Genomic DNA, 20,135 nt, shown 5'->3' with positions numbered 1-20,135 from the left:
CTGCATCCTCCATATTTGTTGGTCACGGGCTCGAACCCCGGTCTAATCAAGAAGCGTGTGCTACGCACTGCTACTCCTGCCCACCTGGCTTCGGAGGCGCCGCCAGTTAAGGCAACTAAGGCAAGACTAGTATGACCTGCTTCAACAGCAACTACACTAAAGAAGAAAAAGAGCCAAAATCCAGGTGGCTGCTATTGTGAACTGCTCATGTCTTCTATGAAGAATAAATGAAGGATGAATTCAAACAAAAGACATGTCTATATATTATTAATTTTTTTTTTATTAAAACTTAATTTTCATTAGCATTTCTGGTCACAATAATTTTGAGAGGATATTGCATACAGTACAGCACATGGATGAAATATGTTCTTAATGAAATACTGTAAAATCTTTAGATATCACAAGTCAAAGTAGTCATCCTTTCTGGCCAGCAAAATAATATGATTATGTCCTGGTAAAATTATAAGTTAGGATAGCAGAATCATGATATCTAAAACCGTATGCCTGACACTTATTATTTCTTAAAGCTACAATTTTCATTGCCAAAATTACTAGAGATTCCAGAAACTCATCCTCAATCATACTTATATTTACTTAATCAAGAAACACAAATCCATTACTTGTATTATGGTTAATGTAATTAAGAGGCACTGATAAATGTAATTTCTGCATATAACAAATAAAGACAGGAACTGTTAAAATGCATTAAAATTAAATTGTTTTTCTGTGGAGAAAAAAGACTAAGTGCTTAGTTTATTTACTATTATGCTGGTAAAAGACTCAAGGAACAGGCATATTACTATACAAAGTAAGCAATGAATATGTAAGCATATCGTTAAATTTTATTTTTTACATTAATCAAGTCAGCTGGTTTTTAAATATAAGAATCACAGTCAATTTTTATGAATCTTATCACATTAATATGCAATCATTTATATAAACTTTTTCAGAAAGCATCAAATTTAAGAAGTGATATAAAAGAGGAATGACACTAATTAAATATGTGATTCGTTGTAAAGTGGATTTATTGTGTACAAAGGATTACAGTTTACCATTCATAAGCTGAAACTACCATAGATTAAAAAATTCTGGTTCCCCCCCCCCATATACACATTCCAAATTTCAACAGATATCATCAATCTATCCTTTGACAGCAAGAGGCTTTTGCTTATTTAAAATACCTCTAGCTTTTGAATGCTATGTTCTACCAGAGGGCAAGTTGAACCATTTTCACAAGTTGGGAAGAAGTTGCTTTTGAATGAAGTTTTTAGAGAGATTAGTGTTATAGTGTAATGAGTTTCTCTAGATCCCTCATTTATTACAAAAGTAAAAGGCTCTTTTAAGATGAACTTTCTTATTCCTTTATAAATATGTTAAGTCAAGAATAATATCCACAACTCTATATGAACTGAGTTATATTTGTTTTACGTTGTTAACTATACCTTGCTAAGTAATGCTTTCTATAAAAAAATTATCATTATACTCACATGATATGTTTGAAATCACTGTACATTTAGAAATTTGTTCATTCACTTTTAGCAGTATCATATTTTGAGTATTTATTTAAATACTTAACTTAATACTTGCTTACTCGAATACTTAACCTAATTAATACTTGCTTACTCGAATACTTAACCTAATTAATACTTGCTTACTTAAATATCTAACTTAATACTTGTTTACTTAAATACTAGCATTAGCATTAGCATTAGTAGAGGCATTTGATGCAAGAAAGCAAGCTTATGCAGCATCAGCCAAAAAAAAAAGTAACATAAATAAATAAAAATAACCACTTCCACTTCACCCCTCTGTTCGTTCGAAATACCTGTCCAGCTGAGCCTTAAACTTATTTAGGCTATCAACTTCCACGACAAGGGATGGAAGTCTGTTCCACCCACCAACCACCCGCTGGCTAAAGGCAAATTTCCGCACATCTATCCTACATCTGTCTTTCCTCAATTTGAATTTATGCCCTCTCAGGTGATTTTTCTGAGCTAGAGGAAGAATCCCATCAGCATTGAGCATGCTCAAACCATTCAAGGCTTTGTACACCTCTATCAGATCACCCCGCTGGTGCCTAGTTTCCAGACACTGTAATTTGCAAAACTTAAGCCTTTCTTCGTAAGAGAACCCCTTTGTCCCATTCACCAATCTAGTTGCCCTTCTCTGTACTCGTTCCAGCAGCTCTACATCCTTCCTGAAATGAGGCCTCCAGGCCTGTATACAGTACTCTAGGTGTGGCCTGACCATTGCCTTATACAAGGGAATAATCACCTCCTTATCCCTGCTAGAAAAATTCCTATATATCATTGACAATACACCATGAGCTACTCTTGCAGCTCGTCTGCACTGCTCAGAGAACTTCATATCTGCCTGCACCACCACCCCCAGGTCCCTTTCATTCTCTACCACTGTCAGTGTAGTACCACAGAGTTGATACGTTGCTCTGGGGTTGCTGTTTCCCATATGTAGTACTTTACATTTGTCAATGTTAAACTTCATTTGCCACCTTGAAGCCCATCTGCTCAACCTTTCCAAATCCTGTTGCAGCAGCATAGTGTCAGTAGTGTCCTTGACAACCCTGCCAACCTTCGTATCGTCTGCAAACTTGGACATTAAGCCTGATATACCATCATCAATATCATTTATAAATACAGAAAACAATAAAGGCCCCAATACTGAACCCTGAGGGACTCCACTAATAACATTAGTCCACGATGAGCAGTGTCCATTGATTACCACTCTCTGTCTTCTCCCCCTCAACCACCCCTTTATCCATAGCAGCAACTTGCCTCCAATGCCACACTGCTCCAATTTGTGCAGCAGTCTTCCATGTGCAACAGTATCAAAAGCCTTTCTAAGATCCAAGTATATAATATCAAAGTTATTCCCTGCATCCAGTTCTTTTGTGACTGCATCATAGTATCCAATCAAATTGGTCAGGCAAGACTTCCCCTTAACAAAACCATGCTGTGTCCTAGCTATAACTGAAGTCTTGTCTAGATGACAAGACTTCAGTTTAATTTAATAATTTAATTTAATACTTTAATTACTTAATTTAATACTTTGTGCACTCACTTCACACTGCTAGGAATGAATAAAGCATTGTCCAGAGCAAGTTTGGGCTGTTTCTCATTTTCAACAGTGACTGGTTGTTGACACTGCAATGTCATATGCAATCGAATGTGTGATATGCTTGACAACATGGCACGAATTATGCAGCAAGCAGAAAGTAGTAGTAGTGGCATGTGATGCAAGAAAGCAAACGTATGAGCTTATACAGCATCAGCCATAAAAAAAAAAATTACAAAACAATCCCCTCTAAATATTTGTCCAGTTCCTCCTTAAATTTATTTAACCTATCAACTTCTGCAACGACAGATGGAAGTTTGTTCCAGCAATTAACCACCTGCTGGCTAAAGACAAATTTCTGCACATCTATTCTAGATCTATCCTTCCTCAATTTCAATTTATGCCCCGTTAGATTCGTAATCTGAACAAGTGGAAGAATCCCATCAGAATTCAGCATGCTCAACCCACTCAAGGCCTAATACACCTCAATCAGATCACCTCGCAGGTGCCTAGTCTCCAGCTGCTGCAATTGCAGAACTTAAGCCTCTCCTGGTAAGAGGATCCCTTCATTCCCTTCACCAATCTTGTTGCCCTTCTCTGTACATGCTCAAGCAAATCTACATCCTTCCTAAAATGAGGCCTCCAGACCTGCACGCAGTACTCAAGGCGTGGCCTGACCATTGCCTTATGCAGAGGGAGAATCATCTCCTTTTCTCTGCTAACAAAATTCCTGTATATCATTGACAACACCCCATGACCTGCCCTGGTAGCCTCTCTGCATTGCTCAGAAAACTACATATCTGACTGCACAATTACTCCCAGGTCTTTTTCATTTTCTACCTCCTTAAGTGTAGTACCCCACAGTTGGTACGTTTCTTGGGTTACTTCTACCCATATACAGTACTTTGCATTTTTCAATGTTAAACTTCAGTTCCCCCTTCTCAACCCATCTGCCCAAATTTTCTAGATCCTGTTACAGTAACACACTACCATTACTGTCATTAACAACCCTGCCAACCTTTGTATCATCTGCAAACTTCAATACTAAGCCTGATATTCCTTCATCAATATCATTGATAAATATACAAAACAACTGTGGGACTCCACTAATAACCTTAGTCCATGAAGGGCAGCACCCATTACCACCCTCTGTCTTCTCCAACTCAACCATCCTTTTATCCATTGTAGCAACTTACCCTTAATACCATTCTTCTCCAATTTGTACAGTAGTCTTCCATGTGCAACAGTGTCAAAAGCTTTCCTGAAATCCAAGTATATGATATCAAAATTATATTTTGCATCCAGTTCCTTTGTAACCACATCATAATGTTATGTTGTTTGGTTTTTTAGGAGCATTAGCAACTAAGGCTATATTGCTCCGGGATATGCAGTGGTCATTCCCTGACCTTTCCGATCCTCCATATTTGGTGGTGACGGGCTCGAACCCCAGTCTAATCAAGAGGCGTGTACTATGCACTGCTGCTGCTGCTCCTTTCCACCTGGCTACAGAGGCTCCCCACATCATAATAACCAATCAAATTTGTCAGACAAGACTTTCCCTTAACAAACCATGTAATTCAGACCATGCTGTGTCTGAATTATTGCTGCAGTCTTGTCTGGATGATCCTGCAATGCATCTTTAACCAGAGACTCCATTATTTTATCTGGAACAGAAGTTAAACTAACTGGTCTGTAATTACTCGTCACCCTTCGATCCCCCTTTGTGAACTGGGACACATTCAGTGGTGAGCTATAGTGGGCTCACATGGGCTCACGAGAGCCCATTGTTATTTTTTTTTTGAAATTTGCAAGCCAATTGTCGAGACGATCATTTATTTTACAAATGAAATCCTAAATGCGCAATTATTGAGTATCCAGAGCCGAAACTACAGTGGGGCGAACGGTTATGTATTTTAAAATTGCTTCATTTTTTGATTTAATTACAGTCGGACCTCTGTTTAACCAACATTTTTATACCGAATTTTTTTAAATTCCCCTTGGTAATTACGTTTAAAATACAGTAGTTTCCACAGAACGAAAATTATTTCCATGTAACGAACAGATTAGGAGAGACAACTTTGTATGCATTGTTCTCACCTCTGGCCTTTAGGTAATTAGAAAGCGCGAATTAAGGGTAAAAGGGATTACCATTCCACAACGTTAGTGGTGTCCGTAAAACTTATGCAGCCACATTCCGAGACGTCGCGCTAGTCAATATGCTTTCCATAGCCAGTCAGAGGATTAAGGAGATACCCGACATGGATAATAGCCTCTGGTCAACCTGTGTTGTGGTTCCCTTTTACTCCGTCAAACGGGCGTATGTTTTTCGGAGAAGTGAGTGATCCATGCCTTCCAGTAAATTTCTCTTGTCGATGTTTACATGTTCACAGTAGCTGAATATCTGAGTGATTCCGACATTTTGCACTGTATTCAAAGAACTAGTGACAGTAGCAACGTAGGGGGGGGGGATTGAGGAAACTAAGATATTATATAAACTTTAAGCAGATGAAATATTGACAGATTTTGAAACTTTGTCGAGCCTTTCACTGCGTAGAAAATGTTCTAAAATATAATGGCATACAGGCAATAATTTAAAAAAAAAAAAAAAACTGTATTACCAATCTCCAAAAAACTAGCACGAATTAAGGATGACTGCTAAAGAACTTGATGTGGAAACTACAAAGATCGGTCATGTGTTCGGGCTACAAAGAGCAGCTTGTAGCTTGCGAATGGTAATTGCGGGTTAAGGGAATTATCCTGCATTGTGCAAACATTTTGGATCAGATGCCAGCGTAGCCCAGTGGTCAGGCGTGCGAGTGCATAAGTACACGTGCCTTGAGTGACTCTGGTTCAAGCACCCAGACTGCTGAATACGGTGCTGTTTCTTGTATTCTCTCTACCTTGCACTTGCAAACTCCTCTGATGGTATGGTCGCCCTGGAGTATAAACAAGAAATTTATTTTTATTTGGGATTGCTAAAGCGACTTTTAAATCTGGAATTTCTTAACCATTTAGCACTAATGATCGACATCCTGCAGGAGCTCTCTTACATTTCAGAAGCTTTACAGATTCACTATGGCAAAAGAAGATAAATTAATTATTTGAACTATCAATGCTAATGCTAATTTGAAAAATTCTCAAAGAAAATATGAAGCTAAAATTGAGAGCATGTTGAAGTGGAAAGAATTTGAAGGAATCAAAATCGAAAGTAAGAACAGTAAAATTACCTCATGACAAGTTATTAAATGCATTGTTTTATCCTTAAAGGATAAGTTATTAATGCAACAGAGTGATTTTAAATTAAATAAAGAAAATAATCATACCATTGAAAGAAATTTTAAACATTCTACCGGAAATCGTGGAATTTAAAAGAACTTTCGTCTCGGTGGCAAGACTGAAAACCGAATAAGAAATTTGTTTTTTGATAAAATATGAAATAAAAATTAATGATTTTAGCAATTTTGTCGAAGACAGTTTATCTTTAAAATCGAGTGAAATTACCTTTACAATTAAGAAAGCCAGAAATATCTTTGAAACCATTGCGATTAGCAGTGCTGAAACTGAGCGAGCTTTCAATGTAATAAATAATATCGTGTGAATGAATGAATAATGATGAAAATTAAACATGTTGCAGATTATGATGACCATACATCTAAATGGAAAACCATTGCTTCAATTTGATCCGGATCGTTATGTCAATATTAATAAAGAAGTAAATTTCATATGGCAGTTTTTAAAATAAAATTTTCTTGAATATTTGTGCAATATTTTTTTTATGTAATCTGTGATTTTTGTGTACCTTTTCTAGAACAGTTTGTTTTTTTATGTAATATTTGTTTTTATATTCTAGAATGTTTTGTGATAATTCGTTATTTGTAATATGGGAAATATTTTTGTTATTTTTTATTCGCAATATTAAAATTTTATCATGAAAAAAAATGTATACATTATATTTCCCTAGTTGTAAAAAAAAATAAATAAAAAAGTTGCGCGTCTGCTGAGCACAAGCGGTAGATAGTTTTATGTGAAACATCCTTCGCGTCACATGATTGTGACGTCATACTATTCAAAAATTCCAAACAGTTAGAACTCGAGATATCGTACTGGTCACGAAAAATGAGTCATGCGCTCTAATCTAATCATACTACTAGTGAGTGTTCCACACAGACTAGTTGTCTGAGCGCCTCTGGCAGACGCTGCGGGTGACCGATCAGATTTACTCGGTAGGTACCCCCCCCTCCAAAAGGATGTTTCGCATCAAAAAGTCAGCAAAAGTGTGAGTCCATTGTTAAAATATTCACAGCTCACCACTGGACTCATTTGCACATCTCCAATCCGTGGGGACCTCGCCTGAGTCCAAGGTTGCTCTCGTAATTATGGCTAAGGGTTTGCTTACTTCCTTTGCCGTCTCCTTTAATATAACTGGATAGATCCCATCCACCCCAGGTACCTTTCTTATGTTTAACTTCAACAATTTCTCCTCCACTTTGTTCTCAGTTATTACAAAATCATTAAGCACCCTATTGCAATTTGATAACCTTGTGGCATTTTCAAACCTTAACTCCTCATGTGTGAATGTAGATGCAAAATACTCATTCAGTTTGTTTGCTATCTGAGCAGGATCATCAACAGTCAAACCATCAATATCAAGTGGACCAATCAGATTTATCCCCTTCCTTTTAGAGTTCATATAATTAAGAAATCCTTGCTGTTCTTCTTAGCATCCTTTGCCAAAGATTTCTCGTAATCTGCCTTCGCCTGCCTAACCTCCTTTGCGACTTGATTACAGACTAGCTTATATATATCATAGGCTTCTGTGTTGCCTGAAAATTTATATGCATCCCATGCATTTTTCTTCTCTACCACTAGTCTCATTAGTTCATTAGACAACCATTTAGGCCTAAACCTTGACAATATTTCTTAACAGATATGAAAAGTCTAGTAGCTTCCATGATTAAATCCTTGAATGCTTCCCACTTAGAATTTGCTGTTGGTAACATCATCAGTTGGCATCATCTCCACTCTATACAAAAACAATTGTTGCAGGATTCGAACAAAACAACGGTTTTACATATATTAAGTAGTAATCTACAAAAACTTATCTAAATTAAAAATAAAAATAACCAGCGTATCTAGAACTATATGGCTACTTATAAAGTTCAATATAAAATAACAATTAGGTAAATAAAATGGCATACACTTATCGCTTTTTCAGAGCCTGTAATTCACAGCTGTAATTTTTAAAGAGAGTCAGCGCCCTCTGACATTAAGTTAAAAAGTCTTAATGCTCAGGAATTAAGAGTTTTTTCTGCATTAAGCAAAGAGTGTTCTAATTCTTTAACATTGGAAAAGTATGCTTTTAATGCATTCTGTAATGAAGTCAGATATATTCAACACTTAGGAAGGAAAAAAGTAATTTTCTCTTATTTATAAAAATTTATGAGAAGTGATTTATTATTCCCAATGAAATGGAATAATATATTTATTGTTCCACAAACACTGAAACTTGTTACATCACATTACATTACACTATTGGCTGATTACTATGAGAAAACAGTTTAAATTTGAATAAAGTTAAGATATGGCATTTCTAGAGCATTTTAGCTATACTTGTCTGGCAAGAAACATTTCTCTCTGAAAACTGCAAGGCTGGATGTAGACATATAGTAAACAAATATCCCAAACCATATAGTATACAAATATCCCAAACCATCTTCCCATTCTTACCTGACTTATCCAACATCACTTAATTTATTGTTAAGTGATGATGGATTTATTATCATCTTCAGTGATGAAGGAATGGTGAGATGCTGCCACATCTCAATAATTATTTTCAGGGAAGTTAAAGCTGAACAAATTTCTGCCTACAGAATCAGTTCCTTGCTTTGGAATAGCACCCAGGTTTACTGGTTCTGAATCACCACCAAACTGCCCACTCAAAGGTAAATCTGATCTTTCATTACAGCATTATAGCTTTATCTTTTGTTCATGTGACATTCTTTTTCAAAGAATCTGGTTTATGAAGCCTAAGAGCAGCTGTAGTGATCAGCCTTTTCACGAGAACAACAAAAGATATGCTTAGTTCTTTTTGATTGAGTCTGAGGTTTCAGAGCTTGTGGTGCTAATTGAACAAAACTAGCTGAAATTTATGCAACAATATTTTTCTTCCTAAAAGTGAAAAATTCTTGCTGACTTTTCCCGATGTCATCAATTTGTCTAGTGTACTGATATTTCAGGTATCTTATTTGTCAGTTTGGCTTTAAATTTTTAAACCCCTTACAGAATTCGGAACTCCAAAATGTCATCTCTGGTTTCATGTTCAGATGCTGCTTTCTTATTCCTACCTCCAAAACATTTGCATTGGCTGTCCAAGTGCAAAAACCATTTCTCTGCATATCTCCAAAGGTTGCAAAATAGACGTCTTTTTTTTTTTATTTAAAAACTATATAAGATTTAAAGTAATGTATTAATATTTAATCATAAATTGTTATTCCAAGTGGGAATAACTCCATATTTGCTTTCCTTTTCATATTCAAACTTTCACAACATACTAAGAGTACTGTATGAGTGAACTGGCCACATTGGGGAAAAATGAGCCGCAGCCTGGAAAACAAGATGCAGGGGATTTCAGAGACTGCGGGGGCGTTACTGCAGTACAAGTAAACACATGTGTTGTATTAGGGGTAGCTAAGAATAGGAACAGGTGCATGTACACTTGCGTGTACACCAATGCTAGGAGTTTGGTAAATAAATTTGATGAATTTGAGGTATTGCTCAAAACATCAAAGGCAGATATTGTTGGGATATCAGAGACGTGGTGTCACACAGATATAAGAAATGCAGAACTGGAATTTGGGGAGTACAATGTATACAGAAAGGATAGACAGAATAGGAATGGAGGAGGGGTTATGCTATTAGTTAAGAAACACACAAAATCCAAGGAAGTGAAGTCAGTCGACATCGCTGGACAGCGCAGTGTCGAATCAGTTTGGTGTGACATAACCACTGGGAAATCAAAATTGAGAGGAGTGTGCTATAGGCCTAATGACTCTGATGAGTATAATAAAAAACTGTACAGGGAAATAGAGTGGGCCAGTAAATCAGGGAGTCTTATAATGAAGGATTTTAATTTCCTGGATATTCACTGGAATTTGTAGTTGGTCACTCACACACAGCAAAGCTTTTGTGGATTTATTGGATGATTGTTTTCTACGTCAGCATGTTCGGGAGACAACTAGAGGGAGTAATACTCTTGATCTGATTATCAGTGGTGATTCTATATGCATTAAGAATCTGCAGATAAAGGAACCACTATGTGGCAGTGATCACAGTGTGCTCAAGTGGGATTTACTCAAAGAGCTAACTACTATTAGGGGTAAATGGAAGGGTTTTTGCTTTGATAAAAGCGACTACGGAGGTCTGAGACAGTATTTAAATTCTATACGGTGGGACCAACTGATGATGTTACCAACAGCAAATTCAAAATGGAAACCATTCCAAGAATTAATCTTGGAAGCTACTAGGCTTTACATACCAACTAAGAAATATTGTTCAAGGTTTAGGCCTAAATGGATGTCAGATGAACTAATAAGACATGTGGCAGAGAAGAAAAATGCATGGGATACATATAAATTAATGGGCGACATGGAAGCCTATGATAGATATAAGCTGGTCTATAACCAAGTCACAAAGGAGGTTAGGCAGGCAAAGAAAGGCAGATTATGAGGAATCTTGCAAAGGATGCAAAGAAAAACAGCAAAGAGTTCTTCACCTATGCAAACTGTACAAGGAAGGGGGATGTATAGATTGGTCCACTGGATATCGATGGTTCAACTGCTGATGATCCTGCTCAGGTGGCTAACAAACTAAATGAGTATTTTGCATCTACATTCACACATGAGGAGTTATTCAGGGAGGGGAATGCCAGAGGTGAACTAAATTCTGGCAGTGAGCTAGATGATTTTGTAATAACTAAGAGGAAAGTGGAGGAGAAATTGTTGAAGTTAAACATAAGAAAGACACCTGGGGTGGATGGGATCTATCCAGTTATATTAAAGGAGAGGAAGTAAGAAAACTCCTAGTCATAATTATGAGAGCTTCCTTGGACTCGTGGGAGGTACCAATGGACTGGAGATGTGCAAATGTGACCCCAATTCACAAAGGAGGATCAAAGGGTAACACAAGAAATTATAGACCTGTTAGTTTAACTTCTGTTCCAGGAAAATTAATGGAGGCATTGGTTAAAGAAGCACTGCAGGAGCATCTAGACAAGACTTCAGTTATAGCTTGGACACAGCATAGTTTTTTTAAGGAGAAGTCTTGTCTGACCAATTTGATTGGATACTATGATGTGGTCACAAAGCGACTGGATGTAGGGAATAACTTTGATATCATATATATTGGATCTTAGAAAGGCTTTTGATACAGTTGCACATGGAAGACTGCTGCACAAATTGGAGCAGTGTGGCATTGGAGGCAAATTGCTGCTATGGATAAAGGAATGGTTGAGTGGGAGAAGACAGAGTGGTAATCAATGGACACTGCTCTTTGTGGACTAATGATATTAGTGGAGTCCCTCAGGGTTCAGTGTTGGGTCCATTGTTGTTTTCTGTATTTATAAATGATATTGATGATAGTATGTCAGGCTTAATGTCCAAGTTTGCAGACGATACGAAGGTTGGCAAGGTTGTTAATGACACTAATGGCAGTATGCTGCGACAACAGGATCTAGAAAAGTTGAGCAGGTGGTTGAAAGGTGGCAAATGACAAATGTAAAGTACTACATTTGGGAAGCGTTAACCCCAGCGTAATGTATCAACTGTGTGGTACTGCACTGACAGTGGTAGAGAATGAAATAGACCTGGGGGTAATTGTTCAGGCAGATATGAAGTTTTCTGAGCAGTGCAGATGGTCTGCAAGAGTAGCTCATGGTGTCTTGTCAATGATATACAGGAATTTTTCTAGTGGGGATAAGGAAGTGATTATCCCCTTGTATAAGACAATGGTCAGGCCACACCTTGAGTACTGTACAACACAGGTCTGGAGGAATCATTTTAAGAAGGATGTAGAGCTGTTGGAACGAGTATAGAGAAGGGCAACAAGATTAGTGAATGGAACAAAGGGTTGCTCTTATGAAGAAAGGCTTAAGTTTTGCAGATTCCAGTGCTTGGAGACTAGGCATGTGTGAGATGAGCTGATTGAGGTGTATAAAGCCTTGAATGGTTTGAGCATGCTCAATGCTGATGGGATTGAAGCTGGGATCTGAGCTAAAGCTCAAAATAATCACCTGAGAGGGCATAAATTCAATTTGAGGAAAGACAATTGTAGGATAAATGTGCAGAAGTTTACCTTTAGCCAGTGGGTAGTTGATTTGTGGAACAGACTGCCATCTTTTGTTGTGGAAACTGATAGCCTAAATAAATTTAAGGCTGAGCTGGACAGGTATTTGGAACAAACGGAGGGGTTAAATCACAGTTTTTTTTTTTTTTGTTTTTTTTTTGGCTGATGCTATGTAAGCTTGCTTTCTTGCCTCGTATGCCTCTACTAATGCTAATACATGTGATTAGTGAACATGTATGCCATTATAATATGAACTCTATATATAACTACAAAATATTCACAAACCACTATTAACTATTTTTTTTTGCAGCTGTGAAAAAAAGTAAATTGGACCTGGGAAGCCATACTAGAGGATTAACACAGTGTTTATCATAGAAAAATAGTTGTTTTCTATATTTATTAATGATACTAATGAAGGCATAACAAGCTTAATGTCCAAGTTTGCAGATTACACAAAGGTAGGCAGAGTGTTAATAATGGTATGCTACTGCAACGAGATATAGAAAAATTAGGCAGATGGGTCGAGAAATGGCAAATGAAGTTTAACACTGACAAATGCAAAGTACTGCATATGGGTAACAGTAACCCTGGAGTAACATTCAATGTGGTACTACACTCAGTGTATGGAGACCTTGGGGATAACTGTGCAGTGAGATATGAATTTCTCTGAGCAGTGCAGACAGGATGCCAGGTGAGCTCAAGGGGTTTTGTCAATGATATACAGGAATTTTGCTAGCAGGGATAAGGAGGTAATCATTTTAGGATAAATGTAGAGGTGCTGAAATGGGTAAAGATAAGGGCAATGAGATAAGTGAAAGGAACAAAAGGGTGCTCTTTTACAAGAAAGGCTTCAGTTCTGCAAACTGCAGGCATCTGGAAACGAAACACCTGCAAGGAGATCTGTGTTTAAGGCTCTCAATAGATTGAGCAAGCTCAATGCCTATGGGATTCCATCTTTCTCATGCTCAGATTACAAGAGGAGGCATAAATTCAAACTGAGGAAGGATGATTGATTGCTGGAGCAAAATTTTCAAGGAACAAGTAGACAAATTATTGGAGGAAATGGATAGGAGAAATTAAAAGGTTTTTTTTTTTTTTTTTTTTTTCAGCTGATGCTGTATAAGTTTGCCTTCTTGCATCATTTGTCACTATTAATATTAGAAGTTCTCAGATAAAATAAATTATTTGGAAATACATAAGTCCAAGTGTTATTGTTATCTAGTATTAGTAGGGCAAATGATGCCAGAAAGATTATAAATCATCAAAAAAAAAAAAACCTTCCCACAACACCTGTCCATCCCTTCCAATAATTTTCTAGTTCTCCCTCAAATGTATTCACACTACCCACTTCCATAACAGATGGAAAAGTTTGTTCTAACAATCAACCACCCATTGCTGAAGTCAACTATGGTAATACATATACAGTGGAACCCCTGCTTTACAATATTGATCCATTCCAGAGAGACACTCATATTGTGAAAATACCGTGATGTGAACCCAATAACACATTTTTTTTTGGCGATTCGTTTCAAGACCTCAGAAGTTGAAATTTTCTTCTTACTGCACTCTTTAAGGGCCATGTTATCAATTTACATAATGTTGTATGTACATGAATTCAATACAGTAAATTTATGTCAAATAAGCACAACACAAAAAATTCACTTCAACTTAAGGATGCAAAAACTTAACGTGGACAACACATTTACAAACGCTGCTATTGGCTGAGAGGAAGGACCACATGATCTGGTCAGAGACAATCATAGGCCCATCATAAAGCAAACTAAGTATACACTGGTTTAGAATCAGTGATCATGTTAACCACTTTACAGAAACAAATTTCAAAAAACCAATCGAAATCGTTAAAATGCACAACACTTTCATTGTTATCATATGTTCGGTTATAAGAATATATTCTTAAATATATTTTTCTAAAGCACATTTCTGGAGGTCACTACTATAAAAAACAATAGTCTATTGTCAATACATTTATTTTGACTATTGTCAAAATAAATGTATTGATGTAAAACAATAGTCAAAACAAAATACTATAAAAAACAATAGTCTATTGTCAATACATTTGTTTTGACTATTGTCAAAAACAACACGGAAGTAAAAATTTTGCTGCTAGCTCTTTAGTCCACATATTACTAAATAATAGATGTGCATCATGATCAGTGATCAATCACGTTGCTTCTTTCAAAGTCTGGTCTGTCAACGGTGATTGGTCACTGCGCATCTGTTATTCGGTTCAAGCACAGACATCAAAGTGTGTGTAATTGTATTGCCTCCTTGTCTGTCAGTGATAAACCCACATGACATTTTACGAAAATGGATAATCGAAAGAGAGAATTGGCCAACAAAGATGAAAGTGCAGCAAATAAACGAAAAGTAATAATGCTGGAAGTGAAATTGGATGTTATTAGATGATTTTAAAATGGCAACAGCAAATTGAAGATAGGACAAGACCTAAGCCTGCATGAAGATACGGTACAAACCATATTGAAAAAGTCCAATGAATATAAAAAACAAGGCAAAGTTGCTTCAACATCTATTAGTTTAAATTGCACTAGGAACAGAAAGCCGCCTGTGGTTGAAATGGAGTGTTTACTTCTACTTTGAATTGAAGACTATAATAAAAAAAAAAATCCCAATCAATTTGGCTAGCATTCAGGCCAAAGCTTTGAAGTTAGTTGCTGCATTGAAAGAAAATGGTAATTACATAGACTGAAGAAGCTTTTTACTGCAATTAAAGGCTGGTTTCATAGTTTCAGAAGTCGGCATGAACTAATTAATTTTAAGCTATTTGACGAAGCTGCTAGTGCAGATAAGGATGCTGCCGTGAAATCTGCACCTAGATTCCAAGGATTAGTTAAGGTTATGATGATCGTAAAATTTTTAATGTTCATGAGACAGGTCTTTTTTGGAAAGCAATCCCATCAAGAACTTATGCAACAAAAGACATGAGATTGCAAAGTGGCCATAAAGGAATTAAAGTTAGATTAACTCTTTTATTAGGAGGCAACACAGAGGGTGACTTTAAATTATGCTTATCTATTGGTCTGAGAATCCCAGAGCATTAAAAAATCATAGCAAAGCATCTCTACTAGTCATTTTGCGTGCAAATAAAAGGTCATGGGTTGTTATTATTATTATCATTAGTCATATGGTGCGAGGAAGCCTGAGGCTTATGCTGCACCAGGAGGAAAAAAAATTTCTGAATTACCCTGAGAGAGAGAGAGAGAACAAGAGTCAGAAGAAGGGAATCACCAAGAAAGAGAAGAATGATAATATCCAGCTTAGGATCCTGGGTGTGCCAAGCCCATACTCACCAGACGTGAGCCCCTGGGGTTACAATAACATTGTTTCAAGACTGGTTTCAATCATATTTTTGTCCAGTGGTAGAGAGACTGTAGGCAAAATAATTTAACTTTTAAAGCACTACTACTGTTGGATAATGCTCCAGGTCACCCTGGTTCTCTTGGGGACTTGAATAAAAATGTGAAAATTTGCTTTTTACCACCAAACACAACTTCATTAATCCAGCCAATGGACCAAGGAGTTATTTCAACTTTTAAAGTATATCATCTTAGACAGACTTTTGGACAGGCTACAACATGTAATTTCTTTAGTTGAGTTTTGGAAGAAATATGACAAAGCATGCGATTGAAAACATTCAAGCATCATGGCAGGAAGTAACAGCAACTAACATGCGTGCAGTATGGCAGAAACTTTTGTTGCACTGTGCAAATAACTTTGTAGGATTCGAATCGAACATTAAATGAAGTTATAGAAGAAATAGCTGACCGTGGGAATGTTGATACTGCTGCCGTTCAATAGACTCTAGATATGCAGCCAGAGGAACTTAGTGAAGGCGAACTTATTGACATAAATGAGGAAAGCGGCTGTGACGAAAAGGATGAAGATATCCCAGAGGAGTGACGCCTGCAAAAAACTTTACATTAAAGGAACTCTCCGAGATATTTCACAACATTGAAAGCGCAAAGGATAAAATGTCGGAAGCTGATCCAAACTTATAAAGGATTATGACAATTCGTCAAGGTATAGAAAAGATGCTAACTCCGTATCGTAAGTTATACAATAAGAAGGCAAGCACTGCTCAAACTACTCTTGATAAGTTTTTTTACAAAGAAATAAAACACTTTAATTCTGAATTTTTCTAATGTTTTAAATTACAGCGTAATAAATAAATATTAATTTTACTCTTTTTTTCATTTCCTTTTTCATTTTTTCGTACATTTATAACCGACAGTAAGAGAGATTTTAATGTTTTAAAAAAATTTTTAAAGGTCATGGAACAATTGTAATTTTTCCCATTGACTATTAAGATCACTCTGCATGGTTTCAGCTTGCACAGTCATTTTTACAGTCCCACAGTATCATTTTTTGAAGAATTCGAAGTTTCCGGTTTATTGGACTTTTCTGTTAGTGAAATCTATTACAAATGGGTAGTAAACTCAATATTATTGCATTTGCGATAATACCGAGCTGGAATTCTGTGGGTGTTTATGTTATTATGGTGAAATGTGTTTCACCTTCCTCTTCAATCATATAAAAAAAACAAATAAATTTTCGGACTCTTCTCTTCATCCCTATTTTTTTAAGCTTCTTAAACTTGTTACTTGCACATATCATGCAACATTTGCAATTTGCACATGCCATATTTTTTGTTATTGATCACTTATCTTTTTTACTGTTTTAAATTTTGCAACCCCAAAAAAAAAAAAGTCAGTGAACAGAAACATCAGTTAGTTCATATGTATATACTTACAGTATTAATTAAGCTATATATGTAGGCACAAATTTATTTTGCTAATCTGTGGAAAATATTCTTCAGATTTTCATGTATCATTTAATTTTGTTAATTGGTGAAGTGATAGTGTAAATTTGTGCTTAATATATATTTACTTTTATAACCCCATGGATAATATTCCTGCTATTTTTGCTTATTAATCACTGTTTAATAAATTAAAATTAAATTCACAAACTAACTTAATCATAATGACTGGTGCTTACTACATATCGTATGGTGAATGGTATATTATTATGGTGAGTCCATCGTAAAGTGAACCAGTCGAAAGCAGGAGTCCACTGTATACAAAAAAGAAATTTATACATTTGTCACTTTAAAATATACCTTTCTGTATTCAATATTAACCTTTTTTTTCCTATTATGCTTACCTCAATTTTCTGTATTCTAGTTTGTAACTTTTCTGTATGGCATACATTCAAAGCTTCTTTTAATACTTCTAATGCTTGTTTCAGATTTCCTTCTTTTGCCAATTCTTTTCCCTTTTTTTGTAAATAAATAAAGTGAGACCGTTGCTCTGGACTTAATCCATCACCATCACTAGTTGACATGGCAAAAAAATCCCTTCTAGAAAAATATTAATCCAATTTAAATTTTTTGGTGTCTTTTAACTATTTATTTTAACAAGATGTTATTTGAGAATCTTTGGAGAATCAGCTATTTTGATTATTGGGTGACTAGAGGCTGATAGTTGCAACTGGGACAAAATACAGGACAACAGGAACTTAACCTTGTTTAGGTAATTGGTTTAAAAATGAAAAATATTTATAAAAGATAAAATGTGGTTTCATTGATAATTAATAACAAGATAATTATATTAATCTATAAGAGAAATAATTAAGCAGTATTGCAATAATTAGAGATCATGAGTCAAAGGCTTTAATCAATCATATTTCCTTAAGCTTCTATGTGCCCTAATTTATTTTGATCAATAAAAACCGTTAAATATTAAATTTAAGTTAAATTTATGTAAAATAATTGCATTAATGACTCTTACATCTCAACAGTTTCATCCTGCTGACCAATGAACATTTAAAGGATGAGTTAGAATTCTAAACATGAACTTTAATTAGGGTGGTGTGTTAACACAATCGCTGCAATTTATATACAAGAAAGTTCATTGTTCCATGTGCTGAAATATAACAACATTCCAAAATTTGTAAATAATGGATGAAAAGTCTGGATTTCATACCTAAAAGCAAACACTTGCTTTTGGCTTGAATACCGAAAATCACAACAAAACAATTTTATTGAAAGTTTATTTTGTGTACATAAATTAACCTCAACACTAGCAAAAAACAAAAACGAACACCTGATGCTAATAGCCCAGAGTTCAATCCATGTGCTGACAAAAATCAAGCAGTTCATTTCATGTACCACACCACTCATATAATGGCCACTTACGAATGACAGCTTGCATGCACAGCTAGTAGAAGCAGGACAGACTACTTCTCTCCTGCTTCTACTAGCTGTGCAAAGAAATAGTGGGCCAAAAGTAGGAGAGACTGCTTCTACAGGGATGGGATACACTTAAATAGAAAGTGCTGCAAGAATATTTTCTGTTTCTATCGAAGCAGTGTTAGGTGGGTTGAAAAACTGCTAGCTTGGAAGTATTCACAGACTAAAAGATCAACAGTAGCTGCAGGCAGAGGCATAAGTGATTCTTGCACTGCTTCTACTGAAATGAGCAGCAACCTAGAGAGCAAGTTGTTCGGAATTTCAAGAAATGCTGGAAGTCAGCATGGAACAAGCAAATACATGGGCTGTGTTAGAGTAACTAAGAGTAAGAACAGGTGCATGTATACTTGCACGTACACCAATGCTAGAAGTATAGTAAATAAATTTGATGAATTTGAAGTGCTGATCAAGACATCAAAGGCAGATACTGTTGGGATATCAGAGACATGATGTCACACAGATATAAGCAGTGCAGAATTTGAATTTAGAGGGTACAATGTGTACAGAAAGGATAGACAGGGTAGGAAGGGAGGGGCTATGCTGTTAGTTAAGAAGCGCACTAAATCTAAGGAAGTGCATCCAGTTGACATTTGTGGACAGTGCAATGTTGAGTCAGTTTGGTGGGACATAAGCACTGGGAAAGGGAAAATGAGAATAGGAGTGTGTTATAGGCCTAATGACTCAGAGTACAATGAACAATTGTGCAAAGAAATAGTCCGTAATCAAGTCACAAAGGAGGTTAGGCAAGTGCAGACTGATTATGAGAAATCCTTGGCAAAGGATGCAAAGAAAAACATCAAAGATTTCTTTACTTATCTAAACTCTAGAAGGAAGGGGATAAATTGGATTGGTCCACTTGATATTGATTGTTCAACTTGTTGATGATCCTGCTCAAATAGCTGACAAACTGAATCAGTATTTTGCATCTACATTCACACATGAGGAATTCTGTAAGGAAGGGGAGGACAGAAATATACTAAACTAACAGGGAGCTAAATGATTTTGTAATAACAGAGAGCAAAGTGGAGGAGAAATTGTTGAAGTTAAACATAAAAAAGGCACATGGGGTGGATGGAATCTATCCAGTTATATTGAAGGAACAAGCAATGGAAGTAAGCAAACCCTTAGCTATAATTATGAGAGCATCCTTGGTCATGAGCTGGAGATGTGCAAATGTATCCCAAATTCACAAAGGGAGTTCAAAGGGTGACACAAATAATTATAAACCTGTTAGTTTAACGTCTGTTCCGGGAAAATAATGGAGTCACTGATTAAAGAGGTGATACAGGATCGCCTAGACCAAGATAGCAGTAATAGCTCAGACACAGCATGGGTTTGTTAAGGGGAAGTCTTGTCTGACCAATTTGATTGGATACTACAATGTGGTCACAAAGGAACTGGATGCAAAAAATAATTTTTATATCATATACTTGGATTT

The 20,135-nt window shown here is 36.2% G+C and overlaps 1 protein-coding gene across 1 annotated transcript in view; it reads right to left on the bottom strand.

Annotated features, from left to right (window-relative positions):
- LOC150086032 (DNA excision repair protein ERCC-6-like) overlaps window positions 1-17,790 on the bottom strand; it is a 306,101-nt gene extending 288,311 nt beyond the window's left edge. Inside the window, exon 1 of the mRNA XM_090374774.1 lies at window positions 17,611-17,790. Coding sequence (XP_090230900.1) covers window positions 17,611-17,790 — 180 coding nt within the window. The remainder of the gene's footprint in view (window positions 1-17,610) is intronic.
- Window positions 17,791-20,135: the final 2,345 nt, after the last annotated feature.

This window comes from Mastigoproctus giganteus, chromosome 5, assembly GCF_048544385.1.
Source record: "Mastigoproctus giganteus isolate SK-2022 chromosome 5, ASM4854438v1, whole genome shotgun sequence".
NCBI lineage: Eukaryota > Metazoa > Arthropoda > Arachnida > Uropygi > Thelyphonidae > Mastigoproctus > Mastigoproctus giganteus.
The sequence above is the reverse complement of the archived record's forward strand: the minus strand, read 5'-3'. Positions and strand labels throughout refer to the sequence as shown.